The sequence below is a fragment of the Aulonocara stuartgranti genome (assembly GCF_965226115.1).
Source record: "Aulonocara stuartgranti genome assembly, chromosome: 15".
In the NCBI taxonomy this organism is placed as follows: domain Eukaryota; kingdom Metazoa; phylum Chordata; class Actinopteri; order Cichliformes; family Cichlidae; genus Aulonocara; species Aulonocara stuartgranti.
Genome location: NC_138951.1, coordinates 41,888,185 through 41,912,904, shown reverse-complemented (window position 1 = coordinate 41,912,904; position 24,720 = coordinate 41,888,185). Strand labels below are relative to the sequence as shown.

General features: G+C 43.3%; 1 protein-coding gene across 19 annotated transcripts in view; it reads left to right on the top strand.

Moving 5' to 3' along the window:
- The window catches only part of szt2 (SZT2 subunit of KICSTOR complex), a 112,949-nt gene that overhangs the window by 54,508 nt on the left and 33,721 nt on the right, over positions 1 to 24,720 (top strand). For 16 of the 19 annotated variants that reach the window (XM_082506006.1, XM_082506005.1, XM_082506002.1 and 13 more), the window contains 10 exons: positions 6,468 to 6,641; positions 13,145 to 13,336; positions 15,056 to 15,255; positions 15,421 to 15,587; positions 16,826 to 16,923; positions 17,021 to 17,153; positions 18,370 to 18,500; positions 20,848 to 20,895; positions 22,387 to 22,508; positions 22,966 to 23,151. In XM_082506006.1, the coding sequence (XP_082362132.1) occupies positions 6,468 to 6,641; positions 13,145 to 13,336; positions 15,056 to 15,255; positions 15,421 to 15,587; positions 16,826 to 16,923; positions 17,021 to 17,153; positions 18,370 to 18,500; positions 20,848 to 20,895; positions 22,387 to 22,508; positions 22,966 to 23,151 (1,451 nt within the window). The remainder of the gene's footprint in view (positions 1 to 6,467; positions 6,642 to 13,144; positions 13,337 to 15,055; positions 15,256 to 15,420; positions 15,588 to 16,825; positions 16,924 to 17,020; positions 17,154 to 18,369; positions 18,501 to 20,847; positions 20,896 to 22,386; positions 22,509 to 22,965; positions 23,152 to 24,720) is intronic. The other 3 variants (XM_082506007.1, XM_082505997.1, XM_082506003.1) reach the window with 2 other exon arrangements.

The window sequence follows — 24,720 nt, the reverse complement described above, 5'->3', positions numbered from 1 at the left end:
GAGCTAGCAGCTTGTACAGTGTGCTTTATGCACTCATGAATGTAATTTCACACTTGTGTAGAAATTGGTTTGCTTCATGTCAACGGTGCCTCATTTAGCTGTGCTCCTTCATTCAAATCGAGCTGAAGTTCTGCAAAGTTTTTCCACTTTGCTGTCATGCTTTCTCCTGCAGAACTGATCAGTTCCATTTCACATTGCAATACTTTCTTGTTTATCAATATGCTAATGTCATCTACTGGCATTTGAAGCCAGTTAAAGGGGAGTGCTGCTGCTTTGTAACTGAAAGGTTAGCTAGTTCACTGCGAGAAAGCGAATGTATAACTCTCCAACCAAAGGGCAGCTAATTATCAATGTAAATGATGAGTTTACTGAATTGAAGCGCTTATGTATAATTACTGTTTCTGTGACACGTTCCCTGCCATTGTCAATACAACTCAACGTTTGGCTGTTAATTACACTGCTTCATTTTCATTTGTAGAATCATTGTGCCGCCCAAAGTACACTTCCTGTATTAACCAATAACAAAGATATTGTATATAATCAGACCTTTGGTTGCAAGTATTAAAAAGCAAAAGCACATCAAATGAAGAGGTGGCCAAGGAGACGGCCTGGAAGGGGAAAGTGGCCAAATTTACATCAGGTGTGGTTTTTGGTTTTGTAGAGTTTTGCACCAAATATTGGATCAGTATCAAACCAAGATCAGCAACAACTTCTCCTGGCATATCTTTAAAAATAAAAAAGCCAAGATTTATTTGTTTTGTTTTGGTACCAAGTAACTTTCCAGTGAACAGACACAGCGCTGCTTCCAGCTGCAGAGCAGCGAGAGCTCTGGAGATGGCCTCCTCGAGTCTCTTTCAAACTGACCTCTGCGCGCCTGTCGAATCTAAACATCAAGGCTGATGTGAAGAGTTTGTCCCTCGCTCCTACATTCGCTCCACTTGCCGTCTAACTACTTTTTAATTGCTATGCAGGAAAGCTCTGACTGAATCTCATTAGTCTTAGCAGCTGTGGAACGAGGTCCTCAAGTTATATGATGATATCCAAGCCCCCACTCACTGTGTGAAATAACTCCCGAGTGTCAGACAGCTCGAAAAGTTGCAAAGTGAGAGATACCCTGACTCTCACCTGTGTTGCCTGACTGCTAATTAATGATGACTCTTTGCTGCTCAGTCGTTTATCGTCTGAATCCCAGCTGACTAAATTAGGATCGGCTTCCAAACTAGCTGTGAGGTAACAGCTTCTGTTGTAGCTTCAGATTTTATTTGCACTTAAATGTCACGGGCCTTATCAACACTTGTTAATAGATAACATCCTTATAAAGCGCTTATTAACACACACTAGCTGTTAATAATATGCAAATGTGGCATCAGATATCACACAAGGGTTTATTACATGTTATAGACCCATTAAGACTCTAAATAGATTCTTATGCTTAATAGTGATGATACTTTATTATTTATTTATTGTGTTTAACAACTAACTCTGCCTTCATATTCTAAATCAACAATAATACCTTATTAAGAAGTCCTGTTAACATGTAAATTATGTCAGCAAGCATCTTATAAAGACCTTTTTCTAACTTCCAGTCAGGTCATTTTGGTTTGCATCGACCGATTTGTGGTTACATTTCTCAGGAAGTGCACGTCAGGTTACGTGGGAGGTTGCAGCGTAGGGTTAAGTAGGGTTTTGGTTGGGGTGTAATTTACGGCGTAGATTTGACGCAGCAGTAAAACTCGCGTGCTGAGTCCTGTTCTTGGAAACAAGCTGCCTGCTAACCTGCTCAGTTACAAACAAACTGAAAACCTTTTTCTTCACACAGGCTTAGACTTCACAGGTGCTGTTGCTTTGTTTTATTTCACCTCTCAGTGCAGTGAAAGCCTGCACAGCTTCTTCTTTTTTCAATATATTTTTATTGATTTTATAATTGAGCCGTATACAACAATCACCTTCCAAAGAACACAATAGAAGGTGGACGGCAAGTCAACGAGGTGGTAATGCAGCACACATAAATGTTAAGACAGAGCACATTTCACTTAAATTTATCCATCAGGCTAATGACTGGTTGCCAAATCTTATAAAACACTCTCTCTCGATTAGACAAGGTAAACCTGATTTTCTCCAGGTGGAGTACATTTCCAAATTCTCTCAACCACATTTCGAAGGTAGGAGGTTTATCAGACTTGCAGCTTTCTTGCCGCAAGTGTGGTCATTGACACAACCTGCGTCTCTGTCTTGTCCCTTGCCCATCCCGGGTCAGACACCCCGAACAATGCTGCAAAGGGGAACATGGGACCTCCCTGCCAAAGGCTTTGGTCAGAAAATCAAACAGATGATTCCAAAAAAGTTAGTTTTTGGCATTGAAAGAAACGGTGAGGCAAAGTTCCTCGACCACTTGAACACTTAAGACAGAGGGCTGAAATGTTCTTGTATATTTTTTCCACTTTAGTGGGAGAAAAAAATACCTTAAATTGGCTCAGACTATGTCTAGCATTTATAGAACTACAATATGTATTCTTAATGCACTCTTGCCAAACATCATCAGTAACATCCACCCTGCCACTGCTCCCTAAAAGTATCAGATGAAGCACTGTATGTATCTAGTAAGGCGTGTAGGGCTCAGCTGACACGGAGCTGTCAACTGCACAGCTTTTTATGCTTTTTCATATGTGTTCAACACACTGAGTTTACCTGTAATGAAATGTAAATGAAGTTAAAGTTCAAATGTCTGTGAGAGGTCACACTCAGCAGGGCTTTAAACATACATTAGATAAAACTTATATATATATTTAAACTGCAGTTTAAACAGGTGCTTGTGTCAATACTTTAAAAACTAAACTATACCCACAAATGACTCTGTTGGTTGCCTCCGAGAGAAGCTCTTGGATTTTCTCAAATCCACACAATTCCCACTCCCGAGTGTCTTGCCTGAGTGCCTCTCCTTTGCTCGTGTCTTTGTCGGTTCTCAGTCCTCTTAAATGCTTAAATAGACGGCAGCTGGACTTCAGTAGGTTTGTGAAAAGCTTCTGCCTCTCATCCAAGAGGCTTATTCAGTTCAACTGTCAGCTATGAGGCACCTACAATGCAGCCTCCAGATCCTCTTTAAACCCCACGCTCACTCCTGGCCTGAGTTGACCTCGACAGCTCACATGAGGGTGGAAATGGGGCGATGTCTTCACACTTTGGCCCCAGTAATGCTCACCTTCTATCACACCGTGGCTCATGTGTATATTATTAACAGTAGGTGTACGAACATCTGGCCCCCGTACAAGGGGTCAGCCCCACCAGGGGATCTATACCTGTGGCTTGGTAACAGTTTGAGAACTGCAGAAGCCTCTTGGATGAGAAGCATCTCCATGAACCTAAAAACATGTAGCTCCCCTCTTTTTAAGCACCCAGGAGACTGTTTTGCTCCCAGCATCAGGACTAAGCAACGATAGTTAATGGTAGCTTAGAAATGCAGTAACCAGCACAAACTCCAACACACAAACACAACAAAGCAACGAGTTTTATTGGTAATGACATAAGCATGCTATGGTTAGACAGCTGGCTGCTGGGTTGGGCATTAAACAACATGGCAGGCTGTTTTGGTTTGGTGGATCAAATCTGACTCACAACCCTCTTTCTTTAAGCTAATGTTGGCTAATGCTAGTGTGCCTACAAACACAGAAAACTGTCTCATGAAGCCAGATACTGAGAATAAGGCTGGATGACTCCCTGGGCTGATCTGGCTATGTATAAATGAGTTTATCACCGAAACATCAGCAGACAGTGAAGTTGCAGCTAGCTGGCTAATCATGTTTTGCTTGCAAATATTACTGCAAGCAAAATCCCGCCAGTGGGTCGGCTTTACTAGTGTGGTGCCCAACAACTGCCACCCCCTCTTGGAGTTTCCTGGTGTTAAATTGGATAAAAATAAAATGTTATTGGTTTTGCATCCCTAATACTCTCTGTTCTCTGGGTCTTTTTAATGTTGACCCAGGTACCATGTTGGAGCTGGTTCAGCATCTCTTCCCACCTTCTCAGTTTAAAGGTACCTGCCCGTTTCACTCCTGCTGGTTGTGTCGACTGAAGCCTGCGCTGCTGCTGCTGCTCGTGGCCTTTTATTTATTTTCTTTGTAGTGCCCTAACACTGTGTTCGGCCTTTGTTAGGCTTCCATCAGCATATACATCGTTGTTGTTGTTGTTATTATTATTATTGTTAGCTGCATCCATCTTTTAGTTGGCTTAAGATTTGGCATGGACTTGCAGGGTGCATGAAATGCGGTGTTCCCAGGGTCTCTTCTGCTTACGGACATTAGTAAGAGTTCAACACAACCACAATGAAATGGACCTGAAATATAAGAACATACACTTTAAGTATGACACTGTGTAAAATGTAAACGGAAATGAAACAATTTGCAAATTTCATAAAGCATTTTTTTCCACAACAGAACAAAAAAACCATTTTAAAATGTTGAGAAATGAAAAAGTTGTAACAGGGTCATGCTCATTAAGCTTCCCAGCTTTTATAGAACTGTTAGTCAGTCAGGACCGCTTTAGTTAAACACATGTATAGTTCCCGTAAATGTCTGAGGACGCTGGTTGCTGGATTTTTGTGGGAGGAATGTCTGATGGAGGATTCTAGATGCTCGACAGTCCTGTGTTTCTGTCGTCCCTTTCACTTAATTTCACTGCGGGCCAGTTCAGACTTTTGTATTATGAAGCTATGCTACTATATAATAGATGCAGTGTGGGGTTTAACATTATCATGTTGAAATGTGCAAGCCCTTCCCTGAAGAAGTGTCATATGTAAGGCAGCGTACGCTGCTCTAAACACGGTCTCTAACTGTGCCCTTTAATGGCGCCTGATCCCTGGGCACTGATGCACTCCCGTCGCACCAGCAGCAGGCTTTCATCTGAGCGCTGAAAACACGCCCAGTGGTCTTTCTCCTCTGCAGGCCAGAGGATCCAGTGTGCATGTTGCGCATAAAGAATTTCAAATTTGGATTTGTTTGACCTCACAGCATTTTTCCACTTGGCCTCAGTCTGTCTTTTGGATCATTTTTCTGCCTCGTGTTCACATTGAGCTTCATTATTGCATGATACGGCCCATTTTTATTCTTTTGAAAAACATTATTCTAAATTTGTTGCACAGTGTTTTGCAGTTTTTTTGCACACTGGTGAACTTCTGCTGTTAAATCAGAAGAAAACAAATTCAGTGTAAATATGTAAATGTTTTCTGTGTTCTGCTGTGAAGGAAATATGGGTTTATGGGATTTTACTTTTGTCTCGTCCTGGGGAGCATTTTATGATTTCGTTTTTATTTGTTGTGTCAAGCTCACCAACCAGTGTCAGTGTTGATAGACTGTGCAGAGGACGGCCATGTGCCCTGAGAATGGAGCCTGAAGTCACTCTGTGGCTGCCCATTAGACACACAGGCCTCATTTCCCAGCTTGATCGTTCGCTCACCATCATGAAGAGCCAGTTACAGGAAGCTTATATCAGTAACTGGCTAATGCAGCATGCTCGGCTGCATGCACATTGCAATGAATAGTCAAATATGAGATGCAGATTCACTTTGATAAGCAGTAAAATTAGCAATTTAAATTGTTTAAAAAATAAGAGTCATCTCGCCCATGGGGACTTTCCTATTTCTCTGAGCAGGGTCCAGTATCTCCCAGTACAGAACAGAGCGGGCACAGGTGGCAGCAGACATGATATTAAATAAGGCGGAGGTGGAGGGTGGAGGTAGGGCTGCAGAGTAGCTTGCAGTTTAAAGGAGCTTAGTTGGAGATTCGCAGTGACGGCTCGGCTGGTACCTGTACTGCTGCGCGAGGGTTTCAGTTGTTGCCGTCTTAGTTTAGTAGCGTGAGCTTTGTTGTCGTCTTTGTTGACTTTGACCTTCGTGTTGACCCAACATAGGCCACTAACACGGAAACACGCTCACAGACAAAAACGGGCCAATACTTGAATAACCTGCTTGATCTAACAACACATGTGAGTTTGGTTTCTTCTTACTGCCTTGGAATAATTACTGCTACATGTGATTGCGTAAGTTTTCATTTACTAAACACCGTGGTAGAAAGAACGCAGCCGCGGATGCCCTCACTCATCCTTCCTTAAGCTTCACAGTATTTCTCAGGGAGTGTCAGCTTGTATGGGTTCAGCTCACTCCCAGTACTTTATTGAAATTATAAAGTGTACATACGTGGTGGTTATGTAGCTGTGTGTTAGCTCAGGAGCTTTCTTTGATAACTAGTATAACATCCTCAGACATGTGGTGGCAGCTATACTTCTGATGAAGCTTGTGCAGAGCTGTGATGCGTCAGGAAGTATGAGATGATCAATAATGAGGCCTGAAAACCTCAAAGTTGCTGGGAAATTTCAAATAAACATGAAATGAGGAGACTATGAATTGAAAACTAATGAGCGACCCAGACTTTGGTGATTTGAAGTTGGTCGTTTGAACACGTTCCCTGCTCTTTCAGGTATCGCCTGCATCGCCCTCTCCTTTGTCGATGCCCACGGTCGGCCCCTTCAAGTTCCAGCTCAGGGCGGTGCCGCCCTGCAGAAGTCCGAGAACTGCTCCGTCCCCCTGCACCCGGATCGCTTTAATGAGCTGACCGCTGTCGTCAAAGTGGAGTCCATCATTAGCGGCTCAGGTAATCAAAAAGAAATCGCAGTCATTTGTAAATGTTGTATCGATATTTTAGTCACAGCAGAACAAAGGAAACACGTGTTTATCAGAAGGAAAGAATTTGCCATTTTAAGAAAAATATTAGCAGCAATGTTGATGACAGGTCGACAAGATTCGTGCAGCAGGAAACGGCTGTGAGTGGTGTTTGGTGCTCGGTGGGTCCATAAATAAGCTTTATTGAAGAGATGCTGGAAACAAGAATTCATCAACACAACAGTGCTGGTTTGGCCTCTGAGGAAGACGAACTGATTTACAATGAAAATGAAAAAATGCCTGCTTGTGTTCCTCAGAAATGAATTTTATTGCTCCTATAAAAGCTTAAATTGACCACCGAGTGACATGCCCCGAGGAGAGAGGGAAAAGAAATGTATAAATATTCAGTTACTTTGCTCCTTTTTGAAACTTTCAGTGATGTAAAGTATCTGTTGAATGTAACCTGCAGCCGCGCATGTACGTGACGACTCACAAGCTGCAGATTTGCAGCCTGTAAACAGCTGATGCAGCCTGTAAACAGCTGATGCAGCCTGTAAACAGCTGATGCAGCCTGTAAACAGCTGATGCAGCTGTCACTGTCATAGCTGCACTTTTATTTTTCATTTGCTGCAGTTCTAAAAATCTCCATATTGTGAAGCTGCCTTTCTGGTGAACCTGAACTGTGTCTTTGCAGAAGCTGTCCACACACAGTGACTCGAGATCACAGGCCTTTGTATTTCTGCAGTTCAATAAGCGTCTGTGTTATCTGAGCTTTGCTGATATTTTATTGAAAACCCAGCAGCCAATCAGAGCTGCAGACTGTAAACAAATTTGTATCTCAGGTGAAGCTTGATATTGACAGGGAGCCACTTTGATGTGCAGGATGTAGACTAGAGCCTCTTTCAGTCTGACATTATTAAAGGAGGTGATGAGAGGTTTGTAGCAATGCACAACTCTCTTAAAGGTGTGCTGAGTTTATGTTGATGCAGCTTGAGACAGAAGATGTGGCTCTGGGTGATCTTTCTCTTCATCTGCTCCAGAGCATATTTTAATATTAGGTATCACTGAGATCCAGATGTCCAAGCCCAAACTGAGGTAATGACCTGGTCTCCAGATGTTTTCATAGTCTGCGTAGATTAAGCACGACTTGAATTTAGCATGTGAAAATCAGTGCAGCCCACTTTTACAATGCCAAACTAATGTTTCCAGCAGAGACTGGGCTCATTGGTTTTCACATTATTCTTCACCCTCTGGAGAATCGTTTCACTGCTGGATTTGTTTATGCAACAAGGTTACAGCACGTCCCAGGAGGCATGTAAACGCCACTCATTTTAAAATGGATTAATTGCAAACATAAACATCAAACTGTGCTGGGGTTAACAGTACAGCCATTAAATTTAGTGTCCAAATATGAAATGCCCCTAAATCGGAACAAGTAAATCTGCCGGTTAATGAATACGAGTCTATTACGGAGCCACTTACGGAAGCTAAATTTGTCAGTGTGACACTGCAGCACACGGCCATAAATCAAAACGAAATCTCATATTTGGGGCTTGTTGTTATATAAAGTGTTAGTCACACTCTGCTGCTGGGATTGGTGAAATATGGGGGAAATAATAACCAAGCTGTTTTAGGCATTAAAAATAGTCATCGTCAGTGCTGTAGGTTTAACTGTGTAGTATAACCTTCACATTACATGGTTTCTATATAGTTTCATGACATGTTCAGTGAATTCTGCTGAAATATGAAGTGTGTGTGAAGCAGTGAACAGAGGCCACAGAGTTCACATGATGTGTCCCTAACAAGCATCTGAACATAACGGGCCATCGTCCCTCTGAGCAGGTGCTTTTTATTCTTCATCACCTTCTGCAATTAGGTTGAATAGATGTGTAGAAGTGACAGAGAGGGATGTGTTAGCTAATCGTTAATGCAATGTAATTTAAACTGTGCGCTACCATGAGCTGGTTTTAACATCGATATATCACAGACAGTTTAATCATGATCCTTGTGAGAGAAATGACACCATGGTGCAGATGATTAATGGCCCTTATCTGAGTCCGACATGGTGCCACAGCTGACCTGATATTAAGACCACATCTCTAAGAAACGTGTGCTGATTACTTCTGAAAGCTTAAGTGTTGGTACTTTTATCTCTACCTGGATTATAAGGAGCAACCCTTTCTGTGTAGGAACCCCTAAGATTTAAAATGACAGAAGCCTCGTGGAAATTACTGAGAGACGAGGGGCTTGGTGTCTACGCAAAACATCTAAACAGGCTTTACAGTTTTGTCACTCCAGTAAACACCTCATGCATGAGATGCAGGTGTTACCATTTCAAACTGAAGTCTCTCCATATAAGTAGCTTGTGCATGTAAATGAAGTATTTAGATATCAGGGCCCTATTTCAGGAAGCCGGTTTAGAAAACTCAGAGTGAAAAACGATACTCAGGGTTGAGTAACCCCGAACTGTCCAACTCGGAATATTCTGTTTCAGAAAGGCTGATAACAATTAGTTCAGTCAACGCGGAGTTGCATTAACCCCAAGTTAAGCGCGCGCACGAGGATACATAAAGCCCTGATTAGTGGAGCACAGATTAAGCGAGTCACCATGGAGACGGAGGGAAAGAAGGCGCGGTCAATGTATCTTACAGCGCTTGAGGCCGAAATTCTGATGGCAGTATAGGGCTTTGGAGCGTGATGTCACGGGGGTGGGCGATAACATGCAAATTTTGCGGAAAAAAAGTAACACAGCCTCAGCTGCAAAAGAAAGGGAGCATGCATGGCAAAACATGGCCGACAGAGTCAATGCGTGAGTGTTAATTTAAACATTGATCGAGGGATTTCCACCCATTTAACACGTTATTTTATTATATTTTATTTTATTTTTTATTTCATACATTTTATTTTGTGATGTGATGTGAGCGCAGGTGCAACCCAACAGGCCCCAAACGTTCCTGGCAGCAAGTAAAAATGAAATATAAAAATATAGTCCAAACAGGTAAGGTGTAATTGTATTATGAGTCATAGTGCTTGGTCTGTTTGTCCCATGTAAATCAATTGCAGTTAGAGGCTACATTAATTTCCCCTCTGTAAGCACTTATTGAAATTATCTGAGCACATTACAAGTACATATTTGCATACTCTGTATGCTCAAATGTGACCCCGTTATAGCCAACAGAAAAAAAAGCAGAGGCCCGAAAAACAGGTGGGGGTCCTCCACCACCACCACTCACAGAGGCTGAGCAGTTGGCTTCCACATTTGTGATAATGTTGGCAGCATCACATATGATCTTCACAGTGCAGAGAACACAAATTAGCATCCATTACTATAATGAAATAATTTGTTAGTTTGAAATGCTACAGGGAACTATGTACCTGTACATTAATGCTGTGGAATAAATGTAAAATTTAAGTAGTAGTCCAAGTATCACCACATCATGAATTAAGTTTTGTTCATCCTGCTACCTGCAATTTTGTGGCATCCCTCTTTGATAAATCTTGTGGGTCCATGACCGGGGAACACCACAAACGAGTACAGGAGACGTTTCAGTGCAACTGTAACATTCCTGACTGCCCGACAGACGGTAGCCTTGGAAACGTGCTCAGCGTCACCAATATTATACAGAAAGCTGCCGTTTGCAAAAAACTGAAGTGCAATACACCTTGTTCCCATTTTCTTCCATTTTTCAGTGACAAAGTTTCTACTGCAGCTTTAAAAGCGAAGCACAAGCTCACCTCTCCTCTCACTGCCCCTTACTTAGGTGACAAAGCTCAGTCGACCGTTACAGCCACTGCCTGGGAAGCATAAGCTTACATTAAAAGAACAGCAACTGGTATTTTGTCCTACCTGCAAACTGCACCTCACTGCTGCCCTGTGAAAATAACCAGTACTGTGAGTAAATACAAATTATATGATTCATTTTCTTTTCAGTTTGGATTGGTTGAGACTACTTGTTTAGGTTAAGACACTAAAATGTATCTAGTTAGCTTTGGGCACAAACACACTATTGGTTACTTAAGACAGTAAAAACAGAAAGCTCCCGTTTGCAAAAAACCGAAGTGCAATACAAATAATATGTACAGAACTGAGAGAATGTCCGCGATGTGTCACATGAGCAATATTAGGCCTGAGGATGTTATTCAAATAAATTATAGATTGTGCTGAAAAACGGTAACGTTCACACAGGAAATCATCAGGAAATGATAAAATGTCCGAACGCGCTCTGATCACTCTCTCCCGGCGGAGAGCTCTGCGGAGAATTTGGGCTTCAACATCTACTGGCTCTTCAAGGAAGGAGCACGCCATGTCTGACACTTCCTACAGTCAGGTTTCCGACAAAGAGGCGGAGAAAGTCAGGGTTAGTTGAAGTAAACCTGCTAGGGGGCAGGTTAGCTTCACGGAGTGTGTCGTCATAGTGACTCACTCAGGCTTCAGCTGAACTCGCTTTGTGAAACCGAAAAACCAGAGTTTTCGTTAACTCAGGGTATACTTAGTCAGACTTTGCACTAAACCGGCTTCCTGAAACAGGGCCCTGGATAGTGACTAAAACGGTTTTCTTTTGTTATTTTGGTATCATTATGAGACCCTGAAACTGTGTGCTGGAGGAAAACTCATAGTTTTGGATGTTTGTCCACATCACAGGTGATCACATATCAAAAAGCATGAACGATGGGACAGCTGGTGTCTGCAGTGCTTCCTTTTCATTGGCCGTAACATTTGATGTCACTTAACAACAAAGATGTTTGTTGTTATGACTTCTCTGCAGCAGAGCAGCTCATCCACTCATTGAAAGGTTGATGGTTCGATCCCTGGATGTAATAAATTTACAGTTTACTAACAATAATCCCAAAATGCTCTTTGATATCAGAGTATGAATGTGTGTGAATGTTAGACGGACAGTGCTTGAATAAATGAATGTGAATGGGTGAATGATGTATAGAGTACTTTGAGGGCTTCAATAGAGTAGAGAGTGCCGTATAAGAACCGGTCCATTCACCATTTACATCCTACAGCTACTGAATTTTACTGAAGCCAGTTCTGCATTGGCTTCAGCTACAGTTGAAGCCAATGCAGAACTGGGGGATAAAAAGTCCGACTGCACATGATTAGAAATGAATAGGAAAACAACCTTATTGCTGGCTAACTCGATGACCTCAGTAAATACTTTCTGATTATTTTAGGATCTATTAAAAATGTTTATATTAAATATATTGGACCTGATTAACCTTTAGAAAGAAAAGTATGCTTTATGGCGGGCCTGTCCTGTGGTTGATGATCCCTCAGTGTCACAGTCAGACCTGCCCTGTGCTTTTCATGCATGGGTGACATGAGGCCAAGCCAATGAAAGGGCTCAGTCTTAGGCTTTGCAAACCAGTGGGTGATATCACAGTGGATACAGACACCTTTGATACAGGGGTTAAGCTAAAGGACACACAGCACAGGCATTAAGAGCAGCCTCATTATCAGTTGTTTTACATACTTGTAACACAACGTCCGCTGATGACAGCATTAAATGCTGCCATGAGGCTGTGGCCCTTAAAGGGAAAATAATGATATCTCAGTTTCATTTTGCCACCCATCCATCCATCCATGCACCCGTCCATCCATCCATCCATGCACCCACCCACCCATCCACCCATCCATCCGTCCGTCCGTCCGTCCGTCCGTCCGTCCGTCCATGCACCCGTCCATCCATGCACTCACCCACCCATCCATCCATCCATCCATCCATCCGTCCGTCCGTCCATCCGTCCGTCCGTCCATCCATCCGTCCGTCCATGCACCCGTCCATCCATGCACTCACCCACCCATCCATCCACCCATCCATCCATCCGTCCGTCCGTCCATCCATCCATCCATCCATGCACCCGTCCATCCATGCACCCACCCACCCATCCATCCATCCATCCATCCATGCACCCACCCATCCATCCATCCATCCATCCATCCATGCACCCACCCACCCATCCATCCATCCATCCATCCATCCATCCGACCGTCCGTCCATCCATGCATCCATGCACCCGTCCATCCATGCACCCACCCACCCATCCATCCATCCATCCATCCACCCACCCATCCATCCATCCATCCATCCATGCACCCACCCACCCATCCATCCATCCACCCACCCATCCATCCGTCTGTCCGTCCATCCATCCATGCATCCATGCACCCGTCCATCCATGCACCCACCCACCCATCCACCCACCCACCCATCCATCCATCCATCCATGCACCCACCCATCCATCCATCCATCCGTCCGTCCACCCACCCATCCACCCACCCATCCATCCATGCACCCATCCATGCACCCATCCATCCGTCCGTCCATCCATCCATGAGATGTTATGCTCAACAAAATATCACAGATTGATGTCAGATATCTTTCTGGCTCTGTGGGATGTGTGTGTTGTGGTGTGAGTCAACAAAATGTTCCTTTTTATTGCTTTTTTCCCTTTTTTCACTTATTTGTCTGTTTTGCTTCTAACAGAACCACAGCTGTATGTCCGCTTCGACATCTGGGAGCAAGGCAACATTAGCCCCTTACAGCTGAGTGACAAACTGCAGGGGGCACTGCGCCACGCACTGTGTGATGTTGTCATGGAGCTGAGAGTATTGCCAAACCCTCTTTGTGTCGGGGTCCTCTGCCCAGCAACGAAAGCTCAGAAAGAAGAGGCAAAAGGTGAGCTCATTACTGCATCTGTATGCTGGGTCTGTTGTGTCTGCACCTATTTGCAATCAGATTGTACCAAGCAGTCCAATAAAAACAATGCTTTACAGTGTAATATCATTCACCACACTTCTGACACTGTGTCAACAAAAACACTGATGTCATGGCTTATGTTCGAGGAGCAGCAGAGATAATTGGCTCTGTCTACGTCCTAAAAGTTTGATAATGGGTCTGAAACGGTCACATAAGCAAATGTAGCCAAAATAGCCAAAGAGGTTTATTTTTCTAAAATGATTTTGACACATTGTTGCTGTGCGGTGCACGGTGTTACATGAAAGCTGTAGTCAGCAGCAGTTTCATGTTGTTACAATGTTTTTGTCTTTAGCAAATCAAATAACAAACGTTCACTGCAAGACAAAACTACAAGCAGATGAACCAGAAGGTTGATTCTGTTCATCTGGACGTCGCCTTCTCATCCTTCAGGTTTCCACAAACTTACAGTCAGTACATTCACATAATGACTGAAAGTAGCACCACTGACTAACAGTGGGTCGTGAGGTCAGTTTCATTATCATTGAACTGTCATGATCAGTGGCCATGAGTGGCGTTCACAGAGAGTTGGGGGCTGGCTGCAATCACAGCATTGTAAGATGGCGACAGAGAAGCAGCGGTGCTACAGCCAGGTGTAGGTGTACTCTATATTTGTGCTTTCTTGACCCGCAGACAGTCCTGTTCCTAAACGCGAGTCTCTTTCGGAGTAGTAGGCGACTATGCCATGGGTTTTTTTTTCCCCCATCATTTGTTTTTCAGTTTTTTAGTTTAGTGCTTGAATCTTGAGCTGGTACAACTCAGCGGATAATTACACAACCCAAATGGTGTTTGAGTAGGTCTCAAAAATGGATGCAGCTGTCCCTCCAGGACTGCTCTCTGGTATCAAAGGGACGTCCTGCTAACCTTTTAACTACAAAGCCACAAATTTAGCTGAGCCTACATTATCAATGCCGTCCTCAGAGCGAGGCGAAGAATTCTGTTTGCTGACAGATTTTCTGTTTGTTACCAACATGGAGTGTACTGCTGGCCTTTGTACATATTCAGTGAGATGGTTTACCTGCTGCTGCATAATGGCCCGTTTGGCCGGATTAATCCAATATTCATGCTGCTTCATCTGTTTGTGGCCTTCCACACTGATATCATGACACAGATCAGAGGTTTAATGATGGTGATGGTGAAAATTGGCAAGTTGTCCTCTGAGCTGATAATATCAGCACAAGCAGACTTAGACCGATGGGTCACAAAGGACTCCAGATTACCCCACACTTTGGAATTTGTCAGATACCCCACAAGCATGGAATCTGTTTTTGGTTAACCCAACATCAGAGGATGACATGTAGGAGACGCAGCAGCACACACTGAAGCTGCAGGGCCTTTGTGGAAAGGTAAAGTTTTAACACGTTGGTACGACAGACTGATTTCCTTTTCCTGTTTGAATGTAGTAAAGCTCCCTCCCATGTTATGTTTGACCCTCATGTAATTGGTCATGAAAGCACTCTATTATCAGGCTTATTTGCCTCACAGACTAAACGAATAATCTAGAAGCGTGTGGGATATTTGGATGCGGGCGTTCGTGACACCCGGTGGCAGAAAGCAGAACAGCATGGAGGATCTCACTGCAGCCATCCTTGGGAAACGTTTAAGACTTTAATTGAAGTTTGATTGTGAAATGTTCTTCAGGGCTGCTGATTCCTTTGGCTGAGGCGAGAGAAGTGAAGGACAGCCCCAGGCAGCGCAGTGGCTCAAGGGTTTTTAAAACCAGTCCATCTCCGATCAGCTTAATCCAAGCTGTAGGAGGCGCCCCCACGACAGGAAGTAGCACACCCGAGTCCACCACGCCTACTGGCAAAAGCACTCGCCGCAGCTTCTGGGACATACTGGTCAGTTACTGGCTTTCTACATCAGCATTTTGTGATCATTTAAAAAACAATCGTTCCTTTTTTGCACAGTTCCCAGTGCTTATTGACTGTTCGTCTAGTTTCGACAGATCAGACGTGTCGTCACAGACACGTATGAAAGTAAGCATGTTTCTTTCCCTCCATCAGAGTAAGCCAGACTCGGCCGAGCTCGGGAGCCCCAAGACGACAGATGACATTGTGCAGGAGAAAGGCGAGGAGGGCCGAGCAGCACGCCGCAGACACAAGACGGAGAATGTAAAGCAGCAGTGGAGCCAGGATAAGACGGTGGCTGTGGAGCTAGAGCAGACCCAGAGGTGGGACTCACTGAAGCCACTTTGAGTTATTATACTGAACACTAACTGCATCAGGGAGCTAGAAATCATACAAAGTTGAACCCTTATGCAGTCCTTGGAGAGAATACGGACACAGCGTGGGCTGTGCAGTTCCTCCTTCTACTTCATGTAAGAGTGTGATATCGCAGGAAAAGACCAATTATTACTAATGAAAGCTACATGACACATCATATATGCAGCATTTTTCCTGTGTGGCCCTCAATCATATATTGGCCCCTTGGGTTAACACTTGGACATTAATGCTTTGAGAGCCGCTTGTCTAAAGCGCATTAAAACTTTATATCGAGAGGAAAGCAAGAAGAGCTGAAATCATTCTGGTATGGTTTAGAAGATGGTCACGGTCTTTGGTGCCAAATTTAACCTCCTAAGACACGAACTCCTTCATGGCGTTTTTAATTTCTCTTTGCTGTTTAGGCTGATTGGATGTAAAAGCAAAGAATGATCTTTTTACCTGATGTAGTGTCTGAGAAAAATGAGATCCACATATGAGGACATTCGTTCTATATCTCGATAGAACAGTGGTGAATAATTGTGGTCTAGACAACCCAAAATGTGAAGTCCACATATGTGGACGCCCGGTCCTAGCAGGTGGGTCTGCACTATGTATGGAGAAAGCTGATAGGTGTAAGCTGCTGCACAGTCTTGCTGGTGGCTCTTCAGTCTCAGACTGTACATAGATGCACACAGCTGCTGCATCGTCACCATTTAGCTTCATTGGCATTTTGATGCCTGTTAGATCATTGGCTGCTGCTGTGGTTGCCTTTTGGACTCACCAGTGACTGTATTTACAGATGAAAGACACCAGCTAATACTTGCAAGACTGGTTAGCAAGTTGCTGTGACTGACAGGCTGTTAGCTGGTTAGTGTGCGGTGTCCTTGGTTTCATAGTCAGATGTCTTCCAGCGCGATCACGATGCCTGGTTTCAGAAAAGGCTAAGACAGCATGATGCTTGAGTGGGTGGAGTCACAGTGCCAGTACTGTCCATTTCATATTTAAAGATTAAATATTTTACCATGTATGGTAGTATTGTCATTTCTGTCTTAGATATGGAGCTGAGAAAGCAGAAATCTTGCCTGACCACCACTGCATCACTGATGGCAGGCAACAAGCCTTTAAACCACCAAAACAGGTTTTCTCTCTGCTGTGAGTCCCATAGAAATGTGGTTTAATGAAGTGTGGGGGGTTTGTGGCTGTGCAGGAGGAAGCTGTCTCAGTTTGAGGAGGGAGATGCAGGCACTCTGGACCCCATTTACCAAGATATCTGCCAGCCGTGGATAACTTTCATGGCCAAACTTGGTAAGTTTTATCTCTACATTCATCCAGAATCTGAAAACTTATTTGAGAAGTTGGGGGTTTATATTCTGCGAGCTCTCACACTCTGTGTTACTCTCAGGTTGCCCCTCCATTCAGCAGTGTACCACTAAAACGGCCTCACACTTCCTGCTGCCTTCCATCTTGGCAGAGATTGTCAGTTTGGTCAGTTCGCTGGCCGCCGACACAACAGTGAAGACATTTCGAAAGACGAGGTGAGTTTTTACATCGTGTTTTTCTTGGTAATCGATCATCACTCTTACCTTCCTGATGTTGAGAGCAATAAAAAGTAACACTGAGTTGTGATATTTTTTGTTGCCGAGGTGCATGAAAGCTGTTGTTGTGCTCTGACATTCAAAAACACCTCAGCTGAGACTCTTCAGCTTCAGCTCAAATGTCGATTGTTGCTTCCAATGCAAATGACATTTCCACAGCTTTCATTCACTTTCATCTCTGCAGCTGATCTTCCAACTGCTGTCTGCACTTCATCAAATGGCATTCCAGCTACTTTCAGCCTCCTCATGCTTTGAGTCATTTTGACTCTTCAGCTGAAATTTGAATGACTTTTATTGGTTATAAGTCCAACTTGCTGTCATCTCTTTCAGTGCAGACCCCTGAAAGCGAACAAATTGTTCTCGCAGACTTCTTAGCAGCCTGCTCGTTAGAAAACACTGTGAATAAGAAGTGTGCGCTCTCTGGAGCCACACAACTTCTTCGTTCCTGATTGTTGCCACACAGATACCGAGTCACTGTTGTGATCGCACTCGAAAATCAGTTCTCCTTTAGACTTCTCAGACATATAATCAATGAACACGACTATAGACACACAGTTTTACCTTATAGAAGTTAGGCGCTGTTTTTGGGTTACCACCCCCAGTTCATCCTCTGTCAGCCATGAGGCCTTTTATTTCTCTCCCTTTACTGCAGCATTTATTGTGATTGGCTGCCAATCACAAACTAAAGGTTTGACGAGCAGGTCGCGTTGGTGACGTTTCAAAAATAGAAAAAAATGTTAAACTGAGGATTTTGAGCAAACAGCTGCAGCTTCGGGTCACACTCAGAAACACTTAGACTGAGCTCAGGGGGCCGAGCAGGTCATCCACTAATCAGAAGGTTGGTGATTCGATGCCTGGCTGCTCCAGTCTACATGCCAAATGTCTGTGCACAAGATACTGACCCCAGGTTTCTCTCAGCTTCATCCACTGGAATGCATCCAATGCACTTAGCCATAGAAAGCAGTGCTTCTATGAATGGGACTGAAACATTAAGACATGTTGCATGAAGCACTTTGAGAGCTCAGAGAGTAGAAAGGCATATTTTTGGAAACTGTTAACAGGATATATACCATACCTGGTGGGCGCCCTCTGACTGCACACTGCCATTAAAGTCGTTCAGCGCTATAATATTGCACCTGTATTATACTTTTTGCAGCTGCCCCACATCTGGAGACCATTTTGTGCCGCTCCCTCTTGGCCAGAACCTCAGCCAACCACCGGACGCTGTGAGGAGCTTCATTCTCATCGGCCGCAACTTCCATCAGTGGCACTACAGCACAGAGCAAGGTAACCGCTGCAATACCAGCCGTTCACATTAGCCCCTTACTACCTTACCCTCTGCACAGGCTATGCATCACTACCTCAGCTCCAGTGTGTTTTAAACAGCCTGTTATGGTTGTTTCCTTTTTCTCCAATTCATCAGGAAATCAGAATATTTGATTAGAAATGAATGCCGTTCATAGATTTGTGCAGCCCTGATATAGATGTAGTAAGTGATGAGTCTTTCTGTAAGAGTCCATGTTTGGAATTGAACAGCTGTTCAAGTACGAGTACATCGGTGTCATCCATCAGTTTTCCAAAGCCGACCCCAGCTGACCTTTAGGTGGGAGGTGGGGCGCACTGTGGACAGGCCACCATACTTGCATAGAGAGACGTTCACACATTCATTCACACCTACAACCAATTTAGAAACACCAGTTAACCTAACATACGTGTCTTTGTTCACGGAGAGCCACACAGGCACACGGAGAACATGCAAACTCCCGCTGACCCCAGCTGGCCCCCAGCTTTAAACCCAGTGACGGCGACCACCACATTATATTATTGGATGGCGATATGTTCAAATGACACATTGTTAGATTTATATTTTATCATCTACAAAGTACCAGAGTTTTTAGAATAAAAGTTAATTACTTTGTCTCCCTCCTGCTTAATTACCAAACAGTCAGTTGACAGATGAGCAGAATCAAGGCCAAACAAAACAAGATGAAGGTAACGGTGAGAACGAGCTGCAACAAGACTGCACAATGCAAAACACAGAATAAATGTCAACAACAGAATAAAAGCATTTAATGAGAAATGATCAAGAATAATTGAAAACAATAAACAGGCTTATAAAGACAATGAGAGAGAAAAAGCATCACATAAAAACAAGTCCATGTAAAGTGTTGTTGCTGGTCCTGTGAGCCTGTTATGTGCTCGAGTCATTCGTTGCTTCTAATGAGCAACAGATGACCCCATAATAAAGTAAAATAGAAGTCCAATAAACACATTATCCTGTGATGTTCTTTTGTTTCCTCATTATTGTAATCAATCACATTTCAGTCTGTAGTTCGTCTCATGCAAGTAAGTGCAGTTCAAAGAGCTTCACAGACGACTGAGAAGCCGACGATGAGACAAAGCGAACTGAAACCAAACAGAAGGTGGAATAAAAGGACGTTAAATACAAGCGCGCTCAGAGTTCAGCACATCAATGAGGATTAGCCCCAAGTCCAGTGTTGTGGTTCTACGGTGGAACAGGAAGGAACGTGCGCTCCGAGTGTGGAGGAATTTAAGTTCATGTTAACGTCTTGTTCATGAGTGGAGTGGGAGACTAACGTATAGTCAGACCGTCCATCCTGGTGAGAAAGAGCCGAGTGTGGAATCAATGCTCTCAGCTTCCTGGTCTGTCTACGGTCCTACTCATGGGTGAGGCTACCATAGAAAACACAAGTAGTGGAAATGAAGGGTGTGTGTCTGTCTCACCCTCAGAGTGGGGTGAGTAACTTGGCCATGGGGTAAAGACCAGCAGCTGTTTGATATCGAGGTTGTTTAGGCATCTGACCTGGATGCCTGCTGGGTGAGGAGTTTGTGGTTGACTCGGTAAATGAAAGCTGTGTTTGGTTGCACCGAACATTATGTCAAACATTTCCACTATAAGCAGCAGAGGATGGAAACACAACAAAATGACACAAACAAAAAAGAAACCTCTGAAAAGTTGATTAAACATCATATAGTTGAATAAAATGCTACATTATAAACTATAGTAAATAATTACCAAAAACTAAAAAGAATCAACATGAATAAAACTATAATTTACATATAACAAAGTCAACAAACATGATGGCTATAAAACATAAATACAGTTTAATTTGAGATATTAATGTCTAACTGTAGTGTAGTTTATGAGTCCTTTCAGGTGTCCAGTGAGTGAAGTCTGCTTTTGTCTCATGCAGAGCTTCTGTTTCTAGTTTTTTCTCATTTATTCGACTGCTGCAAAATAAAGTTCGGCCTCATTTCTGTTGCTTTTGTGTCGCAGCAGCTAATCACACACTGCTAGTCTAGTGAGGATATTCTTGAGGTAAAGCTGTTCGGTATATTAGGCTGGCATAGACCTGTCTGCAGCATGTTGCTAACACTTGTTTTAACACCATGAGTAGTGTGGAGGAGACGCTCCACGTGTTTCCTGTTGAAGCTTTGAACGTGCTCTGTCCTCGCCGCCGCCGCCGCTGCTCTTTGATTCTGTGTTTCTCTGTCCGTGCTCGCTGCTCTCTAACATCTGTCTTATTTTTGTTTTGCTTACATCGGTTTGTGTCGAGCTGTGTTTCACTGTCCACGCCGCCTTGCTGTTTGTACCTCCTCTGTTTACCCACAGAAGACAGTTCAGATGAGGAAAACAGCCCAGTGCTAAATAGGTTCACACGTAAGTTTGCTCCTCAGCTTACCAACAACTTTCATGGTAATGGGATTTTCTTTATGGCTGCGTTTTGTCAATATATTGGTTTGTTTGTTTGTTTTTCTATATTCTCAACAGCTGAAATATATGTAAGCGAGCTTTCACAGAGAACAGCAGAATACTTCACATGTTGACATGAAAGTCTTAGAGAGTCAGTGTGATAAAAAGATGTTAGTGTGTTCGCCTCTTCAGTTAAACTGAATTTTTACTGGTTCTTTAAGACCTGCAGTTTTTTAAGATCCATGATCTGAATTTAAGGCATTAAAATGTCTTAAATTCATTTTTAATGGGTCTCAAACTTAGTTGGATTTATGAAATTTGTTTTACATTATAAATAAAAGACGACTGAAGTTGCATTAACTTCAGTCGTGTTTTTAATTGTATCGATCACCCTGTAACAAAGCTACAGAACGGAGCCATCATAAAACGATAACCACGAATGCTAACTATGTCGCCTCGCCACTTTAAAACACATCAGTTAATCAGACTAATTGTTATGCTGTGATAGCAAAGTTTTTAATGTGGACTGTATAGAAAACATGGATCTATTCATGTGACGTCCTCTTGTTCATCCTCGAGCTACGACTGTGAAAGCCGCGGGATACTCGATGCTCATTGGCTAACAGCTCGATCACAATTTAGAAAATAAATGTATTTTTACTTTTGACTTCTTTACAATCAGACTTATTTCTGCAGTTAGTCCCCTGCACTGGAACCCATGTCCGGTTCTTATTACACTACATGGCTTCATGATGTTAGCAGTTCTCTTCTTGAATAGTTTCTCCATAGCTTCATAGTTTGGGGCTGAATATTACTAATTTATACTTTGAGGTAACAAATAAATAACTAAACCTGCCACCAACCAAAGTGAAGTAAAAGCAGCCCCGTGACGTTGTGTCTCACACTGACGAGGAGAATAAAACGCACACATTGAGAGAATAGCACTCATGAGCTTTTATAAAGCTGCAGCACCAATACGTTTTGTTTAAGCGCACCTTAAATCATCTTGAAGCTGAAATGCTGTTTGACCTTTCTGTGGTAATGATATTACTTCATCATTCTCTGCTTCCTTTCTGCGGGGATATCACGACCGCCGCTCGCAAACAGGTTTACATCGGTTTTAAAAAATAACCACGTTTCTTCACTCCTGATAATCAAGCCAACACTGTTTTTGTGGTCCATCGAACGCTGTGATTTCAGAAGCAGCATCACAGTAAAGCTTTCGCTCTCGTCAGTCAAACCTCAGAAACCCCAAAACCTCCCAGGAAGTGAAAAACCTGCGAAGCAGCTGCCCAGTACGTTTGTATTTAAAACTCAGTTATGTTCATCTGACAGTTCAGTAAAGATTGTGATCAGAGTCAGCTGGGACTCTTTGTTGAAGGACATAGCACAGCCTGCTGGGCAGCTTGGACTCGTATTGCTTTGCTGTTGCACTGACTTTCTGTCTTTTCTGTCCAGCTCATAAAGGCTTCCAGCGCTTCGATGCTCTGGAGCAGAGCGATTCGGTCGGTCCGAGCCAGGCTGGGGTGGGAATGGCTCCTCGCCAGAGGTTCCTCTTTATCAGCATCCTGGACAAAGAGGTGATTTGGGATACGGAGGCCTCTGTACACTCTGTATATCCCTCAGGCCGGGCAGAGAACAAGATCCCAAAGGGTCCCATTTGTAATGGCTTTCAAATACATGAACTTGTCCTTAGATGTATTTTTGTCAGTGGGTGCTTGAGCAAATAAAGATGGTGCTCTGACAGCGCATGTGTATAAGCTGCCCACAATAATGAAAATGTGTGACATATAAGCCTACGTGGTAGCCAGGTTACTAGCCCAAAGATCTTTAATCCTCTGGGTTTTTTACCTTTATTAGTGTGTTTTTGAAGCCAAATGCTGTCATTTCTCTGTAAAGCAAATTTCTCTGATATCTTTTCAAAAAGGTAGCACACATATCCTCATTGTGCTTCATAATTAAGCTGTGGGATTATGTTTCTAAGTACAAGTGTGCTCTTTAAAACATGATTGTAATACTTCACCGTTGGTTCTTCAGGTGACGCTGTACAGCTACAACTGGTCCGTGGATCTGGGCGCCTCTCTGAATCGCGAGCTGGTGCGTCTGGTGAAGTGGCAGAATGCGAGGGCTCACGTCGTCCACTGCCTGTTCAATCAGAAGATGGGTCTCTTCCATCACTACTGCTTTTCCGATGCTCCCATCCATGAAATAGACTCCAAGCAGGTGAAAACACTCTGGTGTATTGTAAGCAGGCCAACAGCAGTACAGGAAGAAAAGCATCATGGGATCACTTCATTGTTAGTTATTTGTGAGGGACGTTTTGTGATGTCTGTACTCAGTGAGAGCTGAGTCAGAGAGAGCACACAGAGGGTTTAAGCACTGAAGCACCATTTAGTACATAAACTGTACCTCAAAGATGGCCTTAACTGGTTGCTGAATGCCTGTTTTAAAAGCAGGACAGCCTCACTGTGTCTTAGGTTTTAGGTTATGAGCAAGTTGTCGTCTTATAAGTAATCAGGTAATCAGACTTGGCAGTCAGACCCACAAATGAAAGCTTACTACATTGTTTTTTTCTGTGTATAAACAATGTAAAATACTTTTTGGTGACTGTTTTGTTTACATACACGTTACCAAAGTCCGTCTCTGAGGATACTTCAGTCTCCTCTGATATTTACAGGTGCCCAAACAGTCCTGTTGTTGTCTGTGCCACCCCAACATGCTTTGCTGGGTAGATTGCACTGCATGACTGGAGCGCAGCATCAAACTGTTAAACTGTACAGTTGCACACTTCCTACAAAATCCAGCAAAATGTAGTTTACGGTCCAGTTACCCCAGCAGGTGTCTAGCAGCTTAGTCTGCCCTCACCTGTCAGTCAAAGCTTTCGATTCTTAAAAATAGAGATCAACGCATTTTTGATACAAATCTGTTGATGTGCTTTTTGGCCGTTAAGCACCGACTTCATTTTTTAGCCCTGGAGTTTTCTTTTGGGTTCAATATCGCATACTTTATTCTAACATCATTTGTGTGTGTGTGTGTGTGTGTGTGTGTGTGTGTGTGTGTGTATATACATACATACATACATACACATACACACACAAATGAAGTCAGTGCTTAATGGCCAAAAAGCATATCAACAGATTTGTATCAAAAATGCATTGATCTCTATGTATGTGTGCATACATATATATTCATATATGTATGCAAGGCAGTCAAAGCAGTCAAAGTTGAAGGTACAGTGCTCTGACAGAGGAATCAGTTCCAGCTCCAGTAATACTGACTTTATGAGAGAAGCTGCAGTATGGACTGAAAGTAGTATTCGAGTATTTGATTTGGAACCCAGGGCGTATTTTTTATTCATGGTATTTCAGCAGCTGCTGAGTCACCAGCAGCTCTCACAGTCAGTGCTGTGCTTGTCCTGCATTAGAGAAAGAAAGGAGGCAGCTGACTACGATCGGCCATCATGTGTTCACATGTGGTGACAGCAAATGACCAGTGTCAAACTCACTGCAGAGGTTATGTGGCATCAGCACTGTGGCAGTCACCGCGTGCTTCCTGTAATGACACGCTGTGTTAACTGAGTTCTGCAATGACAGGCTGTGCCGCTCAGTTATTGTGCAACTGTGGAATATGATCTGCACAGGGGTGTTTTTCATATAAAAGCAGGACGATTAACGCTGCTTAACATGTCTGGGAGAATAATCACAGCCTTCTTTCTTTTTATAACAGCAATATAAAAAATGACATCAGAAAAACCTCGGCAGCATTTTCAGGCTCCCCCTTAGACCTCAGACT